The following is a 20,158-nucleotide window of genomic DNA, read 5'->3' as shown; positions in this document are numbered from 1 at the left end:
AATTGAGTGATTAATGAAACGTTTTGTCCAATTTAAAATCCAATAAACATAACGTTTAAAATCAAATCAGAGACCACAAACAGGCCCAATGTTTTCCCGGTTTCACCATGTTTTTTTTCGTGCCCGATTCTCTGTTTTCGCGTGTTCCCGTCTGTTGTCATTCGGTTTTTTATCCGACGTGCGGAAGAATGTCTTAGTCGCGAATTTCTCTTTGACTAACCAGTCGTGGTCGTCGTCGTCGTAGGAATCGTCGGACCGCGAAATAGCATCAGCCAAAGGGATATCCGTTGGTTGGAAGGAAGAGAAGGAAAGCAAAAATTAAAAAAAAAAAAACAACGTCAAATCAGTGCAAAAGCTCAGAACGTGTAAATTCCGCAACTTCGCTGAAGAAGTTTTACTGCATTGACTGCAGGCAGATCCGAAAATAGTGCCAACAAAAACGATGAACCGGCAAAAATACGGAATGAGTTCCAAATTCAATTTGATTAGATTAGACAAAAAGTCAGCTCGGTGTATTTTGAAGTTAGACGCAGAAGTGAATTCTTTAAATTTGTTTTGATTTTGTGTGACATTTTTTAATTGGAGTGCTGCAACATTTTCGTCAGATTCATTCGATTTAAACTTAGGAATTGCTTCGAGGATGTTATGATATGATGAATTTATTTTTTTCGAATCGAAATTCAGCTAAACGAACCCACTTTAAACAACTGTGGCAGCTGGAAAAATTTGGGATTCATTATTTTGCTTGCGTAAAACTTTTTAATATTATCAAGTAGAAAACCGCTGTCAATTTTTTTTACGACTCGACCACGGACGCACGTTGAGAACGGAAAATTTGAACGAGCTTACAAATTTCATTAAACCTATTAGCTCCTAATAATTTACATCAACATGATAAACTAAAAATTTGCATAACATTCAGTCACAATGTTAGCCAAGCCGAAACTTGATCGAGAGTGTTGTGGAGTTCGTATGATCTCATTTCGTGGTGTGGACCCTATAATTAGAACAAATTTAATAAAGAACGAAGACAACCTGAAATTTGATGAACAGGATTACAATTTTGTACGGTCCATGCTGGCCGTTTCCCGTTTTTCCGTTTCAGGTGTGATAAATAGTTGGTAAATTTTTAATAAAAGCTCTTCACTCGTCGGCGCTCGGATCGTTTATTGCCGAAAGCTATTATTAGCCGCATATGAGCCGGGCACAATTTCCGCTCACACCGTCGGCTTTATCTCGAAAATTGCATTTTTCATCACCCGATAAAATTATTAAAATTATGAAACTGATTGTTTTCTTTTCCCTGTGTGCCTTCCTGTGCTTTCAGATACAGCCAACCGAGCCTCGCGTAACCAACCGAAGGTACGAGTGACCGCGCGATCGAAGCAGCACAAGTTCCCGGGTGAGAGAGTACGCGTAAAACCGGTCCAAAATTTACAACATCGCACGGCTCGCCGATCTAGATCAGCCCGGTAGTCACCGACCAATGGGCATATCGGATGAGGGCAAGCTGCTAGGCACGGAGGACATACCCCATGAGGCACGGCCACCCCAGGGCAGTCCACTGGAGCGCTGCAGCATCGGTAGGGGGGGGTCCAGCACACCAGGAGGCCTTCTGATGAGCAGCCCGGGCCGGGACCCCAACAGTCCCCTGTCGGATCAGCACAGCGACGATGGGAACGACGACTACACACCAAAGAGAAAGCAGCGGAGATACCGGACCACGTTCACGAGTTTTCAGCTGGAAGAACTGGAGAAGGCCTTCTCGAGAACCCACTATCCGGATGTGTTTACCAGGTGAGTCGTCCACCAACGCTTCGGGTGTTTCACGATACATCAATTAGTGGTCAGTTGGTCGTGACATTCCAATCAATACCAGATTCTCATTCAGATATTCAGGTGACAGGTTTCATTATCTTCAAATGAGAGAATTTCCATCGATCAGATCATTCTCTTGACAGTGCTTGTCTATCTGTGTCTATCGTTTCTACTTCCTCTGTGGGTGGTAGAACCCTTGCCAACTTTTCCAAATTTCATTTCCGAAAAAATGCGAATCAATTTATTTACGAAAGCCACTGCAAACAAAATTTGCTGACTAATGAATTTAATGTTGGTTGTTTTGTTTCATTGCTTTGTCCAGTCACAACCGATTTTGGGAGCATCTGCTAGTAACCGATTGAGAAAAAACCGGCAGTAAGGCTATTATAGCAACTGGTAATTTCCAAAGTAACGGAATCCGTGATCTGTTTTCGACACTAACATTATCCGTAGCGATAATAGAATTTGATGTATTTTTTGTTCATATGGCAAAAATCCAGCATCACAAAAATTAATCGTTTTTAAAGCCCGCGAAAGTCCTTTGTTTGGATGCTTTCAGCAATCAGCATGTTTTTTAATCGTAGCGGAAAAATATACGGCACACGTGCGCAGAGTAACGCGAAATGGAAAAAAAACACGTAGCGGACTGGTTTTCGCCAAAGCTTATTTTACTAGCCGTTGATGTTGGTTGTTCGTAATACGATTATCTTATTACATGGATTAGTTATTACGTTTTTAGACTAAAAATGAAAACGAAATGCTTTTATTGTTGTTCAAAAATGCTTTTATTTATTTTTTGTTCAATAGTAAAAAATGCTTTTATTGATGTTCAAAATATTCCTCCTAGATGATGAATACACTTTTGCATACGCTTGAACCAATTTACATAACGTTTTTCCACTCTTTTTGACGTATCCCCAACACATGGCTTTTGAACGCTTCAACAGCTTTTTTCAGGAGTAGTGAATCGCTCTCCACGCAGTTTATCCTTCACCGAAGCGAACAAATAGAAGTCGTTAGGTGCCAAGTCAGAACTATACAGCGGGTGGCCTATCAATTCGGCGTTTTGGGTGCTCAAATATTCGGTTGTTTGAGCCGATGTGTAAAAGCTTGCATTATTTTTATGAAGAATGATTTTGCGTCTTGCGTTTGTTTTCCTTATTTCACGAAAAAACTTCTGGTAAACAAATGGTGGTACATCAATTAGAATTGACGGTCTTACGATCCTCTAAATCAACGGCTACGATATGTCCGTTCATACCGAAGAAAACGAGGCACCATTTTTTGAAGTGCTTCCGAACAACTTTTCTAGAAATCGGTTCTTGAAACACCCATACAGTCGACTGCTGTTTAGTTTCGAGCTCATATGAGTAAATTCTTATTTCGTCATCTGTGTATATGTTATACACCAAATTTGAAGCACCACGATTGAATTTTTTCTGCATTTCTTTGCAATCGATACGAGTCTTTTTACGAGCGATCTATATATATATATATATATATATATATATATATATATATATATATATATATATATATATATATATATATATATATATATATATATATATATATATATATATATATATATATATATATATATATATATATATATATATATATATATATATATATATATATATATATATATATATATATATATATATATATATATATATATATATATATATATATATATATATATATATATATATATATATATATATAAATGGATTTAAGTTTGTTTGCTTGTAACGCCATATAACTTCGGAACTACTGAACCGATTGGCACCAAACTTGGTACAGGTATTTCTTGCATTTCAGAGATGGTTTATGGAGTATTGTTATAGGGAAGGGAGCGTAGCAAGTGTCATAAACAAGGGGGGGTCATGAAACAATTCATATAACTTGACAAGAATCGATACGTTTTGAAAGCCATAGCAACATTTTGCGTACCTCAGATAAAACTATACGGGGGGTAGATGTAGCAAGTACCTTTAAAAAGGGGGGTGTAATTGTTTAAAACGGCATAACTCCGAAACTACTGAACGGATTGCTACCAAACTTGGCACAGATACTTCTTGCTCTTCTGAGAAGTTCATAAGAATATTTTAATGGGGGAAGGAGCGTAGTAAGTGTCCTTAACAGGGAAGGTCATGCAAAAATTTGTCTGATTTGACGAGAATCGATACTTTTTTAAGACCATGGAAACATTTTGCGTATACTAGATATGATTTATGAGGAGTGGATATAGCAAGTGCCGTTAAAAAAGGGGGTGTAATGTTTGTAATGGCATAACTCCGGAATTACTGAACGGATTGATTCCAAACTTGGCACAGATACTTCTTGCATTTCAGAGATGGTTTAAGGTGTATTTTTTATAGGGAAGAGAGTGTCACTACCAAGGGGGGGGGGGGTGAGGTTTATGGAGAAATACATATAACTTGACGAGAATGGTGGATAAAGCAAGTGCATAAAAAAGGGGTTTAATGTTTGTAAGGTCATAACTCCGAAATTACTAAACGGATTGCTATCGATCTTGGCACATGTACTTCTAGCTCTTCAAAAATAGTCATAATTTTATTGTTATAGAAGAGGGAGCATAGCAAGTGTCATTAACAAGGAGGGGTCATGAAAAAAATCATATAACTTGACGAAAATCGATGTTTTTGAAGACCTTAGAAACCATAGATACCTCGTATATCTTAGATATGATTATATGGGGTATTAATGTAGCAAGTGTTTTTAAAAAGGGGGGTGTAATGTTTGCCACAGCATAACTCCGAAACTACTGAAAGGATTGCTATCACATTTGGCACAGATGTTTTTTGCTCTTCAGATATAGTTGTAAGGGTATTTAAATGGGAGAGAGAACGTAGCAAGTGTCCCCAACAACGGTCATGAAAAAATTTAATCAATTTGACGAGAATCGATACTTTTTGAAGACCGTAGATACTTTTTGTGCAACTTAGAAATGATTATAAGGGAATTCGTGTAGGGTGGACGTAGTTCGTACCTCTAAAGAGGAGGATGTAATGTTTGTAACGGAAAAACTCTGTAACTACTGAACGGATTGCTATCAAAATTGGCACAGATTCTTCTTGCTCTTAAGAGATGATCATTAGTATATTTTCAAGAGGAGAGATTGTGCAGCAAGTGTCCTTAACAAGAAGGGAGGGGGTCAACGAAAAAAATTATATAATTTGAAGAAAATCGACATTTAGACTAGAGGAGGGGGTTTTGAAAATAAATTTTCATCTCAAATTTTTTGTAAAATAAGAGAGTGACAAGAATTTCAAGGTCATGGTAGATGGTATTGCTGTTGTTTATTTGAATGCAACACAATTTTCTTTAAATAATTTCAAAAGATCTGGTTACATTTTCCCGAGGAATTCAAAGAACTAAGGGAAAATAATCTTTGTCTGCCTATGAACGCGAGTGTATTTATGTCTCAGCATAACTACGAAACAACTAAACGAATCGCCACCAAGTTCGGCACATGTACCAAATATGGGAATCGATATTTTTTTAAAAGCACAGATACTTTCTACACTACTCAGGGTAATCATGGAGGAGATCTGTAGTAAAATTACTGACAAAAAAAAAGTTTAATCAAAATAGATTATAAGGTTATTTTCAGGGTGCGGGAGTGTAGCAAGTGCTCCGAACATGGAAAGTGTAAGGAGAAATTGATCGGGTTTTACGAAAAATCGGTACTTCTTCACGAGTACAGCATACTTCTAGCAACTAAAGGTACGATTACATTAGACAGTTTATCTGCACAAACTTGTGCAGTTTGACTGTATAATAGTGTAATCGGTTTGCAGTTGTCTGCAAGCAGTCAAAATCGGCTTGACTGTCCATCTGTATGCAGTCAAATGTGCAGATTATCTGTGACAATGTCTGCCACAGATTCTATGACAACCAAAAACTTGTTTATTTCATCCAAACACAAAGCAAAACGTTCCAACACCAGTGTGAGAAGTGAGTACACGTGGTTTTTCCCAAGAGGGTTGGTTTCGTGATCAATTTTTTTCTAATGTGTAGAAACTAGATAGTAATAAAAAACCTGTTTTAATCCACCTAGTGGTGTATTGATGGCTTTCTCGTATTACTCATATTCTCACATTCTCATATATGTGGCATTCTTCGAAAAAAAATTTATTGCTTCTTGAAAGAAAACAAAAAAAAATCAATTAGCACAACCAACAAAATTAAACAGTTTTGCTATTGCAGGTACTTCTGCAACCGGTGTAAATGAAGTCGGTTCGAATGACCATCTGTTAACATGACTTACAAACTGTATTGATTTTAGTCAATTTTATAAGATTTTATATGATTCGGCCATCGTACTTTAAACGACGGTTTAAATTTTAAATACTTATAATTTTAGAAATGGTAAAAATGAAATTTTAAACACTTGCATCCGCGCAAAGTTCAGGAGCTCAGGAGTTCTGGCCTTTTATTTGAACCTAAATTTGTGAATATCGGTCAAGCGACCTCTACGAAAAGTGAGTGAGTTCCATTTTTGAGTATATGACCACTATTTCAGGAACAGGAATCCGGGAATCAGGATAGCCCAAGGCTCTTCGAATATGATGCTGCGGCTCTTTAGTTCTATACACAAATATTGTTTATTTTACAAAAAAGTGCTTAAAATACTTAAAATACCCCACTTCTATCTCTCAACCACGTGTACTAACTTCTCACCGAACCGCGTTGACAATTTCGTAATATTCGGTCGAAATAATGAAGCTTATCGCATATTTCGTAGAATTCTTAATAGAATTTATTACTGAATATTCCGAGCTCCTCCTTCACGATAAAGTGCAATGGATGTCCAGAAGCATAGTACTGGAACGTTTTGCTTTGTACTTGGATGAAATAATTATGAAAATTAAATAATGAATTAATGAAAAAAGTATTAACTACTCAAAATTAAAAAATGCTGAACGGTAACAGAAAATGTACTTATTTGAAATTTTTTTCAAGATTTTGTAAATATTAACCGAATTTCCAATAGCTTATCGTTCGTTTATTAGTTCGATAATTGAATTGATTACAAAGCGTTTGGTAATAAAATTGTGGATCTGTCCAAATCAGAACTCTGTCCAAATCTGAACTCTGCCCGGCAAGCGAACTACGACCACGATTGATTTCGTTATACCAGTTTTTTACAGTCGCACTTCCAAAAGTCGAATTAAGTCGATTGAAGCACTCTTGTCTTGATAATCCATGACGAAAATCGTAATAAATGATTGCACGAAAATGTTCACGATTCAATTCCATTTTTTTGCTGGGGTAAAATTCACTGTAAACTGCTTTAAACGTGGTTCGCCTAAGACTTAAGGGTGATTTAGATGAAAATCTCACAAGTTGAAGGAATTGGGGTAAAATAGCCACCAAAACGTTTCGTGCGGCCAGTGTACATTCTTCCATTCGATTCTCCAGACATTTTTACATAAAATCAAGCTATTTCAGTAAACCTCACTCGATTTCTTTTCAAGCTACAGAACAAATACTACAGAAAACCCTAAAATTATTAGAATATTAGATATTAGACACAAACTTGGGCTCGTTTGAACGCTACTGTCGCGCCATTGATCAAGTTTAAAGATCAAATGGCTGTGACTTTTGGTTCCGGAGATATGATGGTATAAGTGACGTAACCGACAAAACACGTTGATTTTTACCTCTCTAATGTATATAAGGGTGCGAATATTTTGGCATCACCTCTAATTTCTTAAAGCGCTAGTGCTCAAAAGTTTAAGCATCTCGAAAAATGTCCTGATGCAAAATTTGAGCTAAATCGGACATGCGTAAGGGGTGCTGCCCGGCGGTTAAGGTTTGAAAATTTTCTATTTTGAAAAGCATTATAGGGGTGAGTACATGAAATTTCCAAAATCGAAATTTTTTGTGATGCCGAAACTCTTAAAACTGCATGAAACGTCGAGAATTAGTGTAATCTCAAAAAAAATTTCTTTCAAAAAAACAACTTTCTGGGACTTTGATCAATTTTGATATTTACTCCCAAAAAGTCGATTCTTTCAAAATTTTTTTCGAGATCAAAATTTTTTTTTCGATTTCGGAAATTTCATGTACCTTTCATCAGAGATGGCATTTCACCAGAGTTATACACGCTAGAGTCAGATTTTTCCCACACCAAGGATGAAAAAAACGAAGCACCGCACAAAGAGGAAAGCGCACTTCTTCTCAGTGTCGAATAGACAGCATTTGAGTGTGTGCTTGTGGTTAAAGCAGCTGGCGCGAGTGAAACACATTCTCTTCGCATGAATCGCTCACACGCGCTCTCGTCTAAATACACCCAAGTGACCACTGGCGCGTGATGGTGAGCGAACACTTCTGTGAACTTCAATTAATAGAGAGTAGATCTGGCCTTGCTATGAAAAATTTGCAAGGAAAACCGAAAATTTTACGATAAATTGTTTTATTTTGCTGATTTTGCGTGTCCACGCTTCATCTACGAAAACCATACAGCAGAGTGCTCACCGGCGTGTACACCTCTGTGAAAGTATCTGCATCCATCTCGGAGAATTTATGTGTGCACACTCTATACAACAGTGGTGTATAAATGTGAAAGAGAAGAGCTCTCGTTGAAGTTGTAAGTGCGAGGGGAGAAATTTTGCTTGCTCTTCGTCACACAGAGGAGATAGACATCTCTGCCTTTCATGAAAAAACATTACAAGATCCAGCAAAAAAAAATGTTCGCGTTGAGCTTAAGTGCAAAAGAGCCAAATGAAAAACTTTGAAAAATACTATTCTTTACGTTTCGTCTTCGAGTCGTCAGTGCAGAGCAGTTCAAGCAGTTTAAGTTTGCTTAGTGCAAACTTAAACGGTTCAATTAGTTCGAGTATTCAAAAAATACGGCAGTCCATGACCGCGAATTACTTCCGTCTAGGTTCCAATGACTTCTTGCGGTGTTTGTCAGACCACTGACGCCTCAACACACTTAAAAAACCACAGACTACTGATTTGATTAGGGTGATTAAGTACATTCATGCCTCTTTGTTGTCAATGCAGTGGAACTTTTTTCTATCGCCGCGGAATGACATCAGCCTCTGTAGGTTTGTAGGTTAAAAATGTGCTGCCCATTCAGCACCGAGTCATTTAAAGCCTTAAGTTATAATATGCTAAGCTGCCCCTCGCCCCACGTACGGACGAATCTTTCGCAAATGGAAGGCTTTCACTAATGAAATTTCCGAGAGGATAAGCATTTTATTACCATTTGTATTCGATGTTTCGATTTCGTGAAAACGAGTGGACCGAAAAAAAACATATTCATTCGATTGGTAGGAAATGAGAATAACCTAACCTTAAACGGGCTATAAAAGGATTATTGAAAATTTGAGATGAGTATAAATAATCAGCTAAACATGACAAGCGTTTTTCGTTTGCCTGCCAAACTAAACAAAGCAAGCGCAATGACGAAATGTTCCGCTCCAATGTGAGCTGAATAAAAACAAAACAAAAAACTCGCAACGGGATTAATAAATTTCAACATTTAATTTGATATTCATAATTTTATGTCGTTTGTGCCATAAACGAATCCCGTCCCGGTAATGTGTGAGTTTTTTACGTGTGTGTGTTTTGGGGGCGAAAAAGCTTTTTATAGCTCGTAAGACACCGGCCGATGACGGTTAATTTGCAAAACCTCTTGGTCCATGGGTCTCGTTTGGGTTCCTTTCGAAAAAAAGGACGGGCCGGCAGACGGACGAGAAATCACGTTTAATATAGTGATAATGTCATTTGCGGCTTTTGTTCGGAACCGATTTCCAGTTTCGAGTGTTTCGTCTGTCCGCGTTTCTTCTGTCGCTTGAAGAAGGATGATGAATTTACTGCTGGAATCATCTCATTAGGCAAATTTATTAGTTTTGAATTTATAATTATTGGGGGAGGGGAGAAGATAATGTCTAATGGATTTATTGTTAGCTTGATTTGTGGATCGTTCGCCGTGAAATGTTTTTGGATTTGGCCATTTGGGAAGGTGCCATACGGAGCTGATGGATGAGTGGTGTTGATTGGCTTTGATGGACTCGTTAATCGAATTAATTTACATGTTTATTGAAATTTTATTACACCATCTAACTCGCCGATGTGCTGTCCAAAGGGTTTAATCTTGGTCTTTGTTTTCACTTTCTGTTTTTTTTTCTCTCATTTCAGGGAAGAGCTAGCAATGAAAATAGGGCTGACTGAAGCTCGAATACAGGTAAGCTTTTTTTGTTAAATTTTGTGCAATTTCCAAAAATGATAAACCGCAAATTTTATCAATACGTGTGTGATCACGATTGTATAATTAATAGATAATGGGACATTCAATCCAACCTCAATTTCCGATAGCTTCGTAGCTTCACCACCAAAGAAAACTGACCAGTTGTGGAGGGATAAAATATAGTTTTTTGATTGGAACGAAAATGGCTAATAAAAACAAATTAATTTAATTTATACTATTCAGAGTAATACCGTTGCACATGCAAGCGTGGTGGTGGACCGAACCGTGGTCATTTGCGTTTTCCGTGCTGTGTCCGGAAAGGCCGGTAGGCGACGGAAAGATGGACGAGAGCGTGAATGCGCCCGCCATTCGCTTCTCGCGTCAGTCTTACTAATGACGTTGCGTGCTCGAACGATTCCTTTGTGTGTTCGGGATAATTGTATTTCGGTATATTTATTATGTTTGCTGGTCACGTTTGTGATTTCGGAAATGGAAACCGTTGGCGGAGGGCTTGCCTCGGGTGTGAGGCTTTCATGAAATCCATTTGCTGCCATGTCAAAAGTGGCATCCGTTAATATGGGAATTTTTTGAATTGAGCTGAAGTTCGATCAAAATTGATGTTGGACACACTTTCGTCGAATGTCGTTTAGGCACGGATATACCAAAATAAACTTTTTGGTGAGTAAATTTATTGGTTTCCTAACAGAGTTGAACATTATTTAGTGCAACTGAAAATTTCGTACAACTTGTAATTCATCAATTATAATTTGCAGGAAGTAATCCTCTCAAGAGTGCTGAATTTTTGTATGAATTTACAATGTTTCAAGTTGAATTCACCGATTGTAATATGTGTTTTTTGAAAGCTGGCTGATTTGAAATTTAAATAAAAATTTGAGTGCGTATTTCAGCAATGACACGTTGAATATTGGTTTTCAAGGCACCAATCGTTGCGAGTTTATCTACATAAACCAATGACTTCACGTATCCCCACAAAAAATGATCGAGTGGCGTCAAATCACACGAACGAGGAGACAAATTCGCCGGTCCGTTTCTCGAAATGTTGTCGTTGAAATGTTCTTTCAAAATGTCGATTGTTTCGGCCGCAGTATGACAAGTGGCACCATCCTGCTGAAACCACATTTCGTTCACATAAGGAGCGATTATTCCACCAGCCCATAGACCGCACCAAACAGTACATTTATCAGGATGCATCGGTAATTCTTGAACGGTGTTTGGATTATCTTTGCTCCAAATACGGCGCCTTAACACTGAAGAGAGTTTTAAGCTAAAAACAGTATCAATTGAACACTGATTTTGAAAATAAATTTCCACGATTTGGAAGTGCTGTTCTATAGTTAACCTATTCATGATGATTTGCCAAACAATACTGAGTAGAGACATCATTTTACACTGTCAAAGCATCTTTCAGATAATAGAGTAAAGTATTAAAAAACAAACCTCCTAAAAAACATTTGTTTTGTTTTGGCAGAGAACTAGTCTAATTGCATTCATATAATATTTTAGTTGAACCAGGACATCAACGAATTGTGATAATATTGAACACAATATATGTAATACCGCGAAAATTGTGCAATTCTGCTGCAAAATTGACGCGAGAGCTCGAGACGAATGCACCTAATTTCATCCTACTCTTGAAATCAATCTATTGAACAGAGACTACAAATCTCACTCTCACTAATGGTTTTTGTATATAAGATGACTCCTGGAGCTGAGATGAATGGGGTTACCGTTACCCTATTTACTGGTTTTAATTACCGTAAACCCTTTGTTTTAACAAAATTCGATGACGAATTCAACAAAATGTTTGGCATTTCTGTATCCAAGGGAACACTTCGTTCAAAAAGTTTGCCATACCATGCTCATAGAATGATTTGTCCTTGGATTCAAAATAGGCTTCAGCTGTAGCGAAAACTTTCTCATTCGAGCAAAATCTTTTTTTCGGGGAGTATCAGCAAAGATTCAGTAGTCGCTGAGGGCTAGATCTGGAGAATATATTGTGTTAGGAAACAAATAAAATTTCATTCGTTCAATTTGAACATTGTGTTCATTGACTTGCGTCACGGTGCATTGGCTTGATGAAATATGTTTGAGGCCACTTTTTTCGATAATGCTCTTCAAACGCATCAATAACTTCACTATTGATGGTTCTTCTCTTTTCAAGATAGAAGATATAAATTATTTCTCGAGCATCTCAAAAGAAAAAAATGACGGCATGATTTCTTTAGCTGGCAGTTGCATTTTCGGACGCTTTTCAGTTGAGTGCTAACTCGACTCCAGTGTAAAATAATGGATCCATATTTCATCCCCTGTCACATGCCTATGCCAGAAATCCTGTTTATTGCATCTAAACAATTCGAAACTCCTCTCTGAACCATTGATACGTTGTTGATTTTGTTCATTTTGGAGCGAACGCGGAACATTTGAAATATACTTTTTATCATGAATACAACTTACTTTACTATGGGGCGCCTTTTCAAAATTTACCCTCTGAGAGAGTGATAAGTTTTTGACCGGGAATGTCTCTTTTTGTCGCATGCCATCGGAAACATATCCATTAATTTATGGTAACATTTTCAGTTGTATAGCAGGATTACAAATAATTAAAAATTAAAGTTTTCGGAAATGTTCGGTATCAACGAGTTTCAAATCAGTCCAGCCAATTTCCCTTCAAAGAAGATCGTCATCCTACAGCTGATCGTTAGCATTAAAGCAAAATACAATGAAAAGTGGACAACGATGGGGAACATTACACAAAATCAGCCCTTCAAATGACTCCATATGTAACCTAAAAATCTATAGAGATTGCTACTTTGCAAATCGGCGATAAAATCATCAGTTTGGTGCAACCTTGAAAAATTTGACTGCTTCGCGTTCGAGAAAAATGCTCGAAACAGTGTTTATTATCGATGACAATTCTATAATTTAACCCTTTTGAATGCCGGAAATGAATCCCGTACAGCATTTTGCTAGTTTCTTTCACTGAAATATGCAAATCCGAAATGAAATAAAATAATCGACATCAAAATTCTGTTCGGTACTGTTTCTGTAGCCGTTGAGATCACCCAGTTGTAAAAAAGCTCACGTAAAACGAAACGAGATCATGTAAAAAACTAAATCACGTGAAAAACCCTTTACCGAAATAGCTTTAGTATTGAATTAATTGTGGGACGTTCACGGAGCCAGTTTCGCTTCAAACAAGAACGATTGCGTCATCCTGCCGCTGGTCATTAACATTGGAGCAAAATACAACGAAACGTGGACAACGATGGGGAACATTATGCAAAATCAGCCCTTCTTATTGCTCCAAATATTATCTAAAGAATTACTTACCTGTTAAAATATAATAAGTTTTGTGGAGGTTTACAGTCTGATAGACTCTAATTAGAAAATTTACACATATTTTTTTCGGCCCTTTTTTATTGCATTTTGTGTGCATTGTTTTAAATGCGTTTTGTTGACTTCAGAGTGTGCAAATGGTGTCAGATATTTTATTGTTATTTACATTTGCAATAAATTAGAGGAAATTTTTCGTAGGATATTGAATATGATATGAGTATTATAGTTTTTTTTTCTCGTGTATCACCCTTCTTATTATAAAGAATTATACAAATTATTTCGCAATATTTAATTGTTCATCAGGACGTTTGATGTCACTAATCTGTATTTTAGTGTTGGTACATCGTTTCAAAATCTAGTAGCAAAGAAGGGGAAAGCTTGCACAATTCACACAATCAATTAACTAACTGATATTCGGAAGGGTAAAGGAAGCGTACCAGTTTTATTCGTATTCACGTCATCCGGTTATGTCTCTGACATTACCCACCTGCCTTTTTTCCTGTCAAGAATTTCTTAAATGCACTTCCAGTTGATGTGCTTACCTAATAATTCCCGGAATGACCGTTTCATTTGACCTACCTGAGCATTCCGCACCAGGTACTGATATAACAGTTCCACCATGCTTAAATGCAAAATACCACCGATAAATCTTTGTTTATGAACAGGGTAACGCTTTTCAAACCACTACTGGCCTTGTACGGTATTTTTCCTCCATTATAAAGCAATTATTATTAATTTATTAAATCACGAAATTCTTTAGAGGTTCTATTGATTCAAGTTCGAAGTTCAAATGGCTGTCCTTTCTGAAGATATCATAGTATAATTGACGTAAATTAAAGAACTTCCTCCAGTCGGTGTTGAACAGTCGTTCGCACCGCACGCGTATAGCTCTTGGCTCCTGGAATTTTTTTTCTGGCTACCTAGAGTTTCATTGATTCAAGGCTTCAGTCTTTTTCAAGGCTACCTGAATCACTAACTAAGTGATACAAAGAGTGATATTAGAGTGACTAAGAAATTAATCAGCCTTTTTTAAGGCTAGCTAGGAGTCTAATCGAAGACTAATTTAGCCTAGTTAATTTAATTTAAAATTTCATTAATTTCAAAAATGCCTGCGTCCAACCGGAAAGGAAACAAGCCTAAGGCTAAAAATAATTCAATACGGAATAAATCACAATCCGTTATTCAACATTTTTCTAATAACATTCACGATCTTATAGAATCTGAATGTAAAAATAAAAGACAACGGACGGATTTCCCTTCCGTTGATTCTATGCCGTCTAACAATATTTACGAGATTCTTCCTGAATCCGATTGTAGCGACATAGAAGAAAATTCTTCAAAAATTCCCAAAATGGACGCTTGTCGTTCTGGGAAGAAACATCAATCTATGCCACCAGTGACGGTGATGATTTCCGACTTCAAAGCATTCCGTACTGAGCTTTCTACTTTTCTTCCGGAAGTGAAAGTCTCATTTCAAATCGGACGAAGAGGAGAATGTCGAGTCTTGGTTGATGGATTGGAAGATTACGAACGTCTTATTCGATATTTGTCCGAGAAACTTCATAAATTTTATTCATATGATATAAAATCAGACAGACCCTTCAAGGCTGTCTTGAAAGGATTATCAAATGATCAAAGTATTGATGAAATTAAAAATGAACTAAAAGAATTGCTTGGTTTTGCCCCTTCCCAAGTAATACTTATGAAAAAAAGAGCGAATGGTACTTCTAAACCACGCTCTGGAATTTCCCAAGAACTTACCTAATACACTTCAATCGAAGTGATGTAAACAATTTGAAAACTTTAGAAAAAGTACGTTTCATTTCCCCCATTAAAATTCATTGGGAACATTATAAACGGCATAATCGTATTGCAAACTTAACGCAATGTCGTCGTTGCCAAGGCTTCGGTCATGGAACCAAAAATTGTCATATGAATATACGGTGTTTGAATTGTGGTAAATCGCATTCGAAAGACGTTTGTCCAATGAACGAAACCACTGATAAATTTTCATGTTCAAATTGCGATGGAAATCATAAATCCAATTATTTGAAATGTCCTGTCAGGGAAAAAATTTTAAACGCTCGTTCGCTTCGACAACAAGTCAAATCAACGACCTTAAATTTACAGAACATACCTGAAAATCAAAAAACCGTTACAAATGCCACGCCTAATTCTTCTAAGGCACTGATTTCTTCGAAACAAAAAACAGGTACGCCTGCCAATTCGTCTTCTAACGAAAACAATTTATTGACAGGTAGATCGACCTCGTCATCATCTTCTTCTAATGTCAGTTATGCTGGTATATTAGGTAGAAATCTACCACCTATTTCTTCTAATGTAAATAATCAAAACACAGGACCGCCTTGCAGTTCTTCTTCTAACGAAAACAATTTATTAATAGGTAGACCGGCCAAATCATCTTCTTCTAATTGCAGTCTACATACAAATATTCCTTCAATGCCATTCGCTTCTTTAAATGAAGTCGATTTAGGCGATATAACTGAAAATAAAATGATCTACCTACAAGATCAACTTTTTCAAATGATCATTCAAATGAATTCGACTTCATCACTTTTTGAAGCATTTCAAATCGGATGGAAATTTGCAAATAATATTATAATGAATTTAAAATTTAATAGTGATGTTAAATAATTATTTGAATATTTTAAATTGGAATGCTCGATCTTTGAAATCGAGTGAAGATGAATTTTATAATTTTCTCAAAGTTCACAAAATTCATATTGCCATTGTGACAGAAACTTTTCATAAACCACATGTAAAATTGAAAAGTAATTCACATTATGTGGTTCATCGATTTGACAGGTTTACTGGTATGGATGGTGGAGTTGCCATTTTTGTCCAACGGCAAATTAAATATCGAATTTTACCTTCTTTCAATACTAAAGTTATTGAAAGCTTGGGAATCGGAGTTGAAACCATTCATGGAATTTATTTCATCGCTGGAGCATATTTGCCATTCCAATGCACCGGCGAACAATTAAATTTCTTTAAAGGCGATTTGCAAAAACTTACAAGATATCGATCGAAATTTTTCGTAATAGGGGACTTAAATGCTAAGCATGTCCAGTGGAATTGTAGGCAAAATAACAGTAATGGTAAAATACTTCACAATCAACTCTCAGCTGGTTACTTCACAGTTCTTCATCCCAGTAATCCGACTTGTTTCTCTTCCGTGAAAAACCCGTCTACAATTGATCTGGTTCTAACAGATCAAAGTCACATTTGTAGTGAACCGATTACTCATGCTGACTTTGACTCAGATCATCTTCCAGTAACATTCAGACTTTCCAACGAAGCTATAATTAATCCAATTAGTTCTATTTTCAACTATCATAGAGCTAATTGGTTGGATTACAGATCTCACATTGAAAATCATGTGGATCATGAAACTATTTTAGAAAATTCTGCGGACATCGACACAGCAATTGATAATTTGAATCATTATATTATCGAAGCTAGAAATCTTTCAGTTCCCAAAGCTCAAACTAAATTAAATTCTCCTATCATCGATGACAATCTTCAACTGCTCATTCGGTTGAAGAATGTTCGTCGACGACAATATCAACGTTCTCGTGATCCTGCTATGAAAAACAATTTACAAAAAGAAATTAAACATAGATTTACTCTTTTGCGAAATGAAAATTTCGCTAAAGAAGTTGAACAAATTAAACCATATTCTAAACCTTTCTGGAAACTTTCTAAGGTTCTTAAGAAACCTCAGAAACCAATTCCTGCGCTCAAGGAAGGAAATCAAATACTTCTTACAAATGGTGAAAAAGCTCAAAAACTTGCTCAGCAGTTCGAGAGTGTCCACAATTTTAATTTAAACGTTGTGAGTCCTATTGAAAACGAAGTCTCACTGAAATATGATCATATTTCAACTCAAGTGTTATCACACGATGACATTATTGAGACGAATTTTGATGAAATTAAATCAATTATTAGGAAACTCAAAAACATGAAGGCTCCTGGTAATGATGGAATTTTTAATATTCTTATTAAAAATCTTCCCGATGTTGCCTTGAGACTCCTGGTTAAAATTTTCAACAAGTGTTTTTCATTAGCTTACTTCCCAAAAAGATGGAAAAACGCCAAAGTAATTCCTATCCTGAAACCTGATAAAAACCCAGTAGAAACATCAAGTTATCGCCCAATTAGCTTACTTTCTTCTATCAGTAAACTTTTTGAAAGAATTATCTTGTTGAGAATGATGACTCATATAAATGAGAATTCAATTTTTTTACCAGAGCAGTTTGGATTTCGTCATGAACATTCAACTACTCATCAACTTGTCAGAGTAACGAACATGATAAAAGCAAATAAATCTTCTGGGTTATCCACAGGAGTTGCTCTTCTAGACATAGAAAAATCATTCGACAGTGTCTGGCACAAAGGTTTAATAGCAAAAATGTCTGATTTCCCGTTTCCTATTTATTTAATCAAAATGATTCAAAATTATTTAACTGATCGTACTCTTCAGGTTAGCTATCAGAATTGTAAATCTGAATTGCTACCCGTACGAGCCGGTGTTCCGCAGGGTTCGAGTGTAGCTCCAATCTTGTATAATATTTTCACTTCTGATTTTCCAAATCTACCCGTTGGTTGTCTGAAATCGCTGTTCTGTGACGACACAAGACTGTTAGCCACGGGTAGAAATCTAAGAGTGATCTGCAGTCGCCTACAAAGAAGTTTAAATATTTTCAGTGATTATCTGTCAAAATGGAAAATTAAACCAAATGCAGCAAAAACGCAATTAATTATCTTTCCTCATAAGCCAAGAGCTTCTTTTCTTAAACCAAACAATAATCACATTCTAAAATTGAATGGCTTGGAATTGACATGGTCTGATCGAGCTAAATACTTAGGTTTAATGTATGACAAAAAACTCACTTTCAAGGATCACATTGAAGGAATCCAGGCAAAGTGTAATAAATATATTAAATGTTTATATCCTCTTATAAACAGAAATTCTAAGCTCTGTCTAAAAAACAAATTGTTAATTTATAAACAAATTTCCAGACCAGCCATGCTTTATGCGGTACCAATTTGGTCAAGCTGTTGTTCCACCAGGAAGAAAACGCTTCAAAGGATTCAGAATAAAATTCTGAAAATGATTTTGAAGCGTCCTCTCCTTTGTTCGGATGTGTCACATGAACTTATTTAGTTGTTTAAGCCAAATCAGTACCTTTCATCCAAACTTTTCGTTAGTTAGGATGTTAAGAGCATATACAAGCTGTGATAAATATTCGTTCTAAAATGCTAAGCTCTCATAAAGTATAAATTGTCAAAAAGTTAGATATATAAATGAAATGTTTGATGTATCAATATTTAAAACTATATTTAGTTTTTCTCAGATGATGTCTAAGCCCGCATATAAATGGTATGAATCGCATGGATGATATCGAAAGACAGTAATTCTATGATTCATTCAGTTTAGGATTCGTTGTAAAAAAAATCTGAAGTTTCTGATTCATATAAAAAGTGTCCAGAATTGCATTGAATCATATCCAGTCTAGCCATAAGCGTCCGAAACCACAAGGCCAATATAAGTGTGGTGTGTAACACCGAGTTGAAGAAAAACCACACTCACCGACCCAAAGCTGTTCCACCTAAACAAGCAGATTTAATATCTTGTTATCCAATCACAACCAGTTGCAGCAGGAGATAAAAACTGCTTCCAGTTTCCTTCACCGCCGCAAGATCTCCGTCAGTGATCTGCTTTTGCGGTTGATCTTGTTATTCGGTGTGCACCGTGCCGATCCGACCCGTTATCCGTTGCGACCTCCGCTCCTCCCAGCGTCTGCACTCACTGGCTGCCAAATAGCGGAAATTAGCTTCCAGTGGGAGGCTCCAGGTGAAAGGAGGAGGCGTGAATTAGAGGTTGACACGGCCGGCAGCTCGACATTTGAGACAGAGACAGAACGAGAGAAAAGCGACGAACCTCCTACTTCTCTACTCGATTGTGTTGCGACGGGTTTGAAGCTTCTGTCAAGCAAATGAAATATTATCAAGTTGCACCATTTACTTGTTTTTATCCGCGTTTTGCCTTTTTGCACCTTTCTCGCTTTGCTTCACTAGCCATATGGTCGACGAATCAACGACCATGGCACGGACTTCAATATCGAATTTTGGGTGACACAAGAAGCCCTTAGCAGAACCATCTGTTTCTGAATTGCTGTGGCTCTACGAAATCATTGAGAAGCTTCGGTTTTTTATGAAGTTTACCCGGAAAGATGTATATTACAAACAGCGATCAAAATAACAACAAATTTTACCATCATATCTTGTCGTGATGTTTCTGTGCCGTCAGAGCGCTACTTGATATTTTCTTGATATTTCATCGAAGGAACCAAGAAATTGTACAATAGGGTCAGAAAGTTTTTCTGGCAAGAAGAGGCGAATGATCTTAAGGTTAAAATCTCTATAATGGAAACAACAACAAAATTCACACGTACCAACGGTTTGACAACGTTCTGTAGAAGTTGTTCTCAATGTGCATTTTGGTTAATTTTCACTCCTTCTGTGAGTACATCTGCGGAGTTCGGCCATCACAGGTATTTACGTTAAAACTAGAAACAGAACTCTCCGAGAATCTCCGATAAAACTCTTTCTCATTTTCTATCGGATGTGCCAGTTAATTTAAAAATGCGAAATTTTTATATCGAATTGGAATTGATATTGTTTACATTTCGTCTTTGACTCATCAGCGCAGAGCAATTCAAATTGAAC

At 36.7% G+C, this 20,158-nt stretch overlaps 1 protein-coding gene across 1 annotated transcript in view; it reads left to right on the top strand.

The window, feature by feature from the left end:
- Window positions 1-20,158, top strand: part of LOC131430267 (homeobox protein aristaless) — a 223,067-nt gene that overhangs the window by 160,132 nt on the left and 42,777 nt on the right. Inside the window, exons 3-4 of the mRNA XM_058595093.1 lie at window positions 1,328-1,797; window positions 10,000-10,045. Coding sequence (XP_058451076.1) covers window positions 1,487-1,797; window positions 10,000-10,045 — 357 coding nt within the window. The 5' untranslated portion in view covers window positions 1,328-1,486. The remainder of the gene's footprint in view (window positions 1-1,327; window positions 1,798-9,999; window positions 10,046-20,158) is intronic.

This window comes from Malaya genurostris, chromosome 2 (assembly GCF_030247185.1).
Source record: "Malaya genurostris strain Urasoe2022 chromosome 2, Malgen_1.1, whole genome shotgun sequence".
Lineage (NCBI taxonomy): Eukaryota > Metazoa > Arthropoda > Insecta > Diptera > Culicidae > Malaya > Malaya genurostris.
The sequence above is the reverse complement of the archived record's forward strand: the minus strand, read 5'-3'. Positions and strand labels throughout refer to the sequence as shown.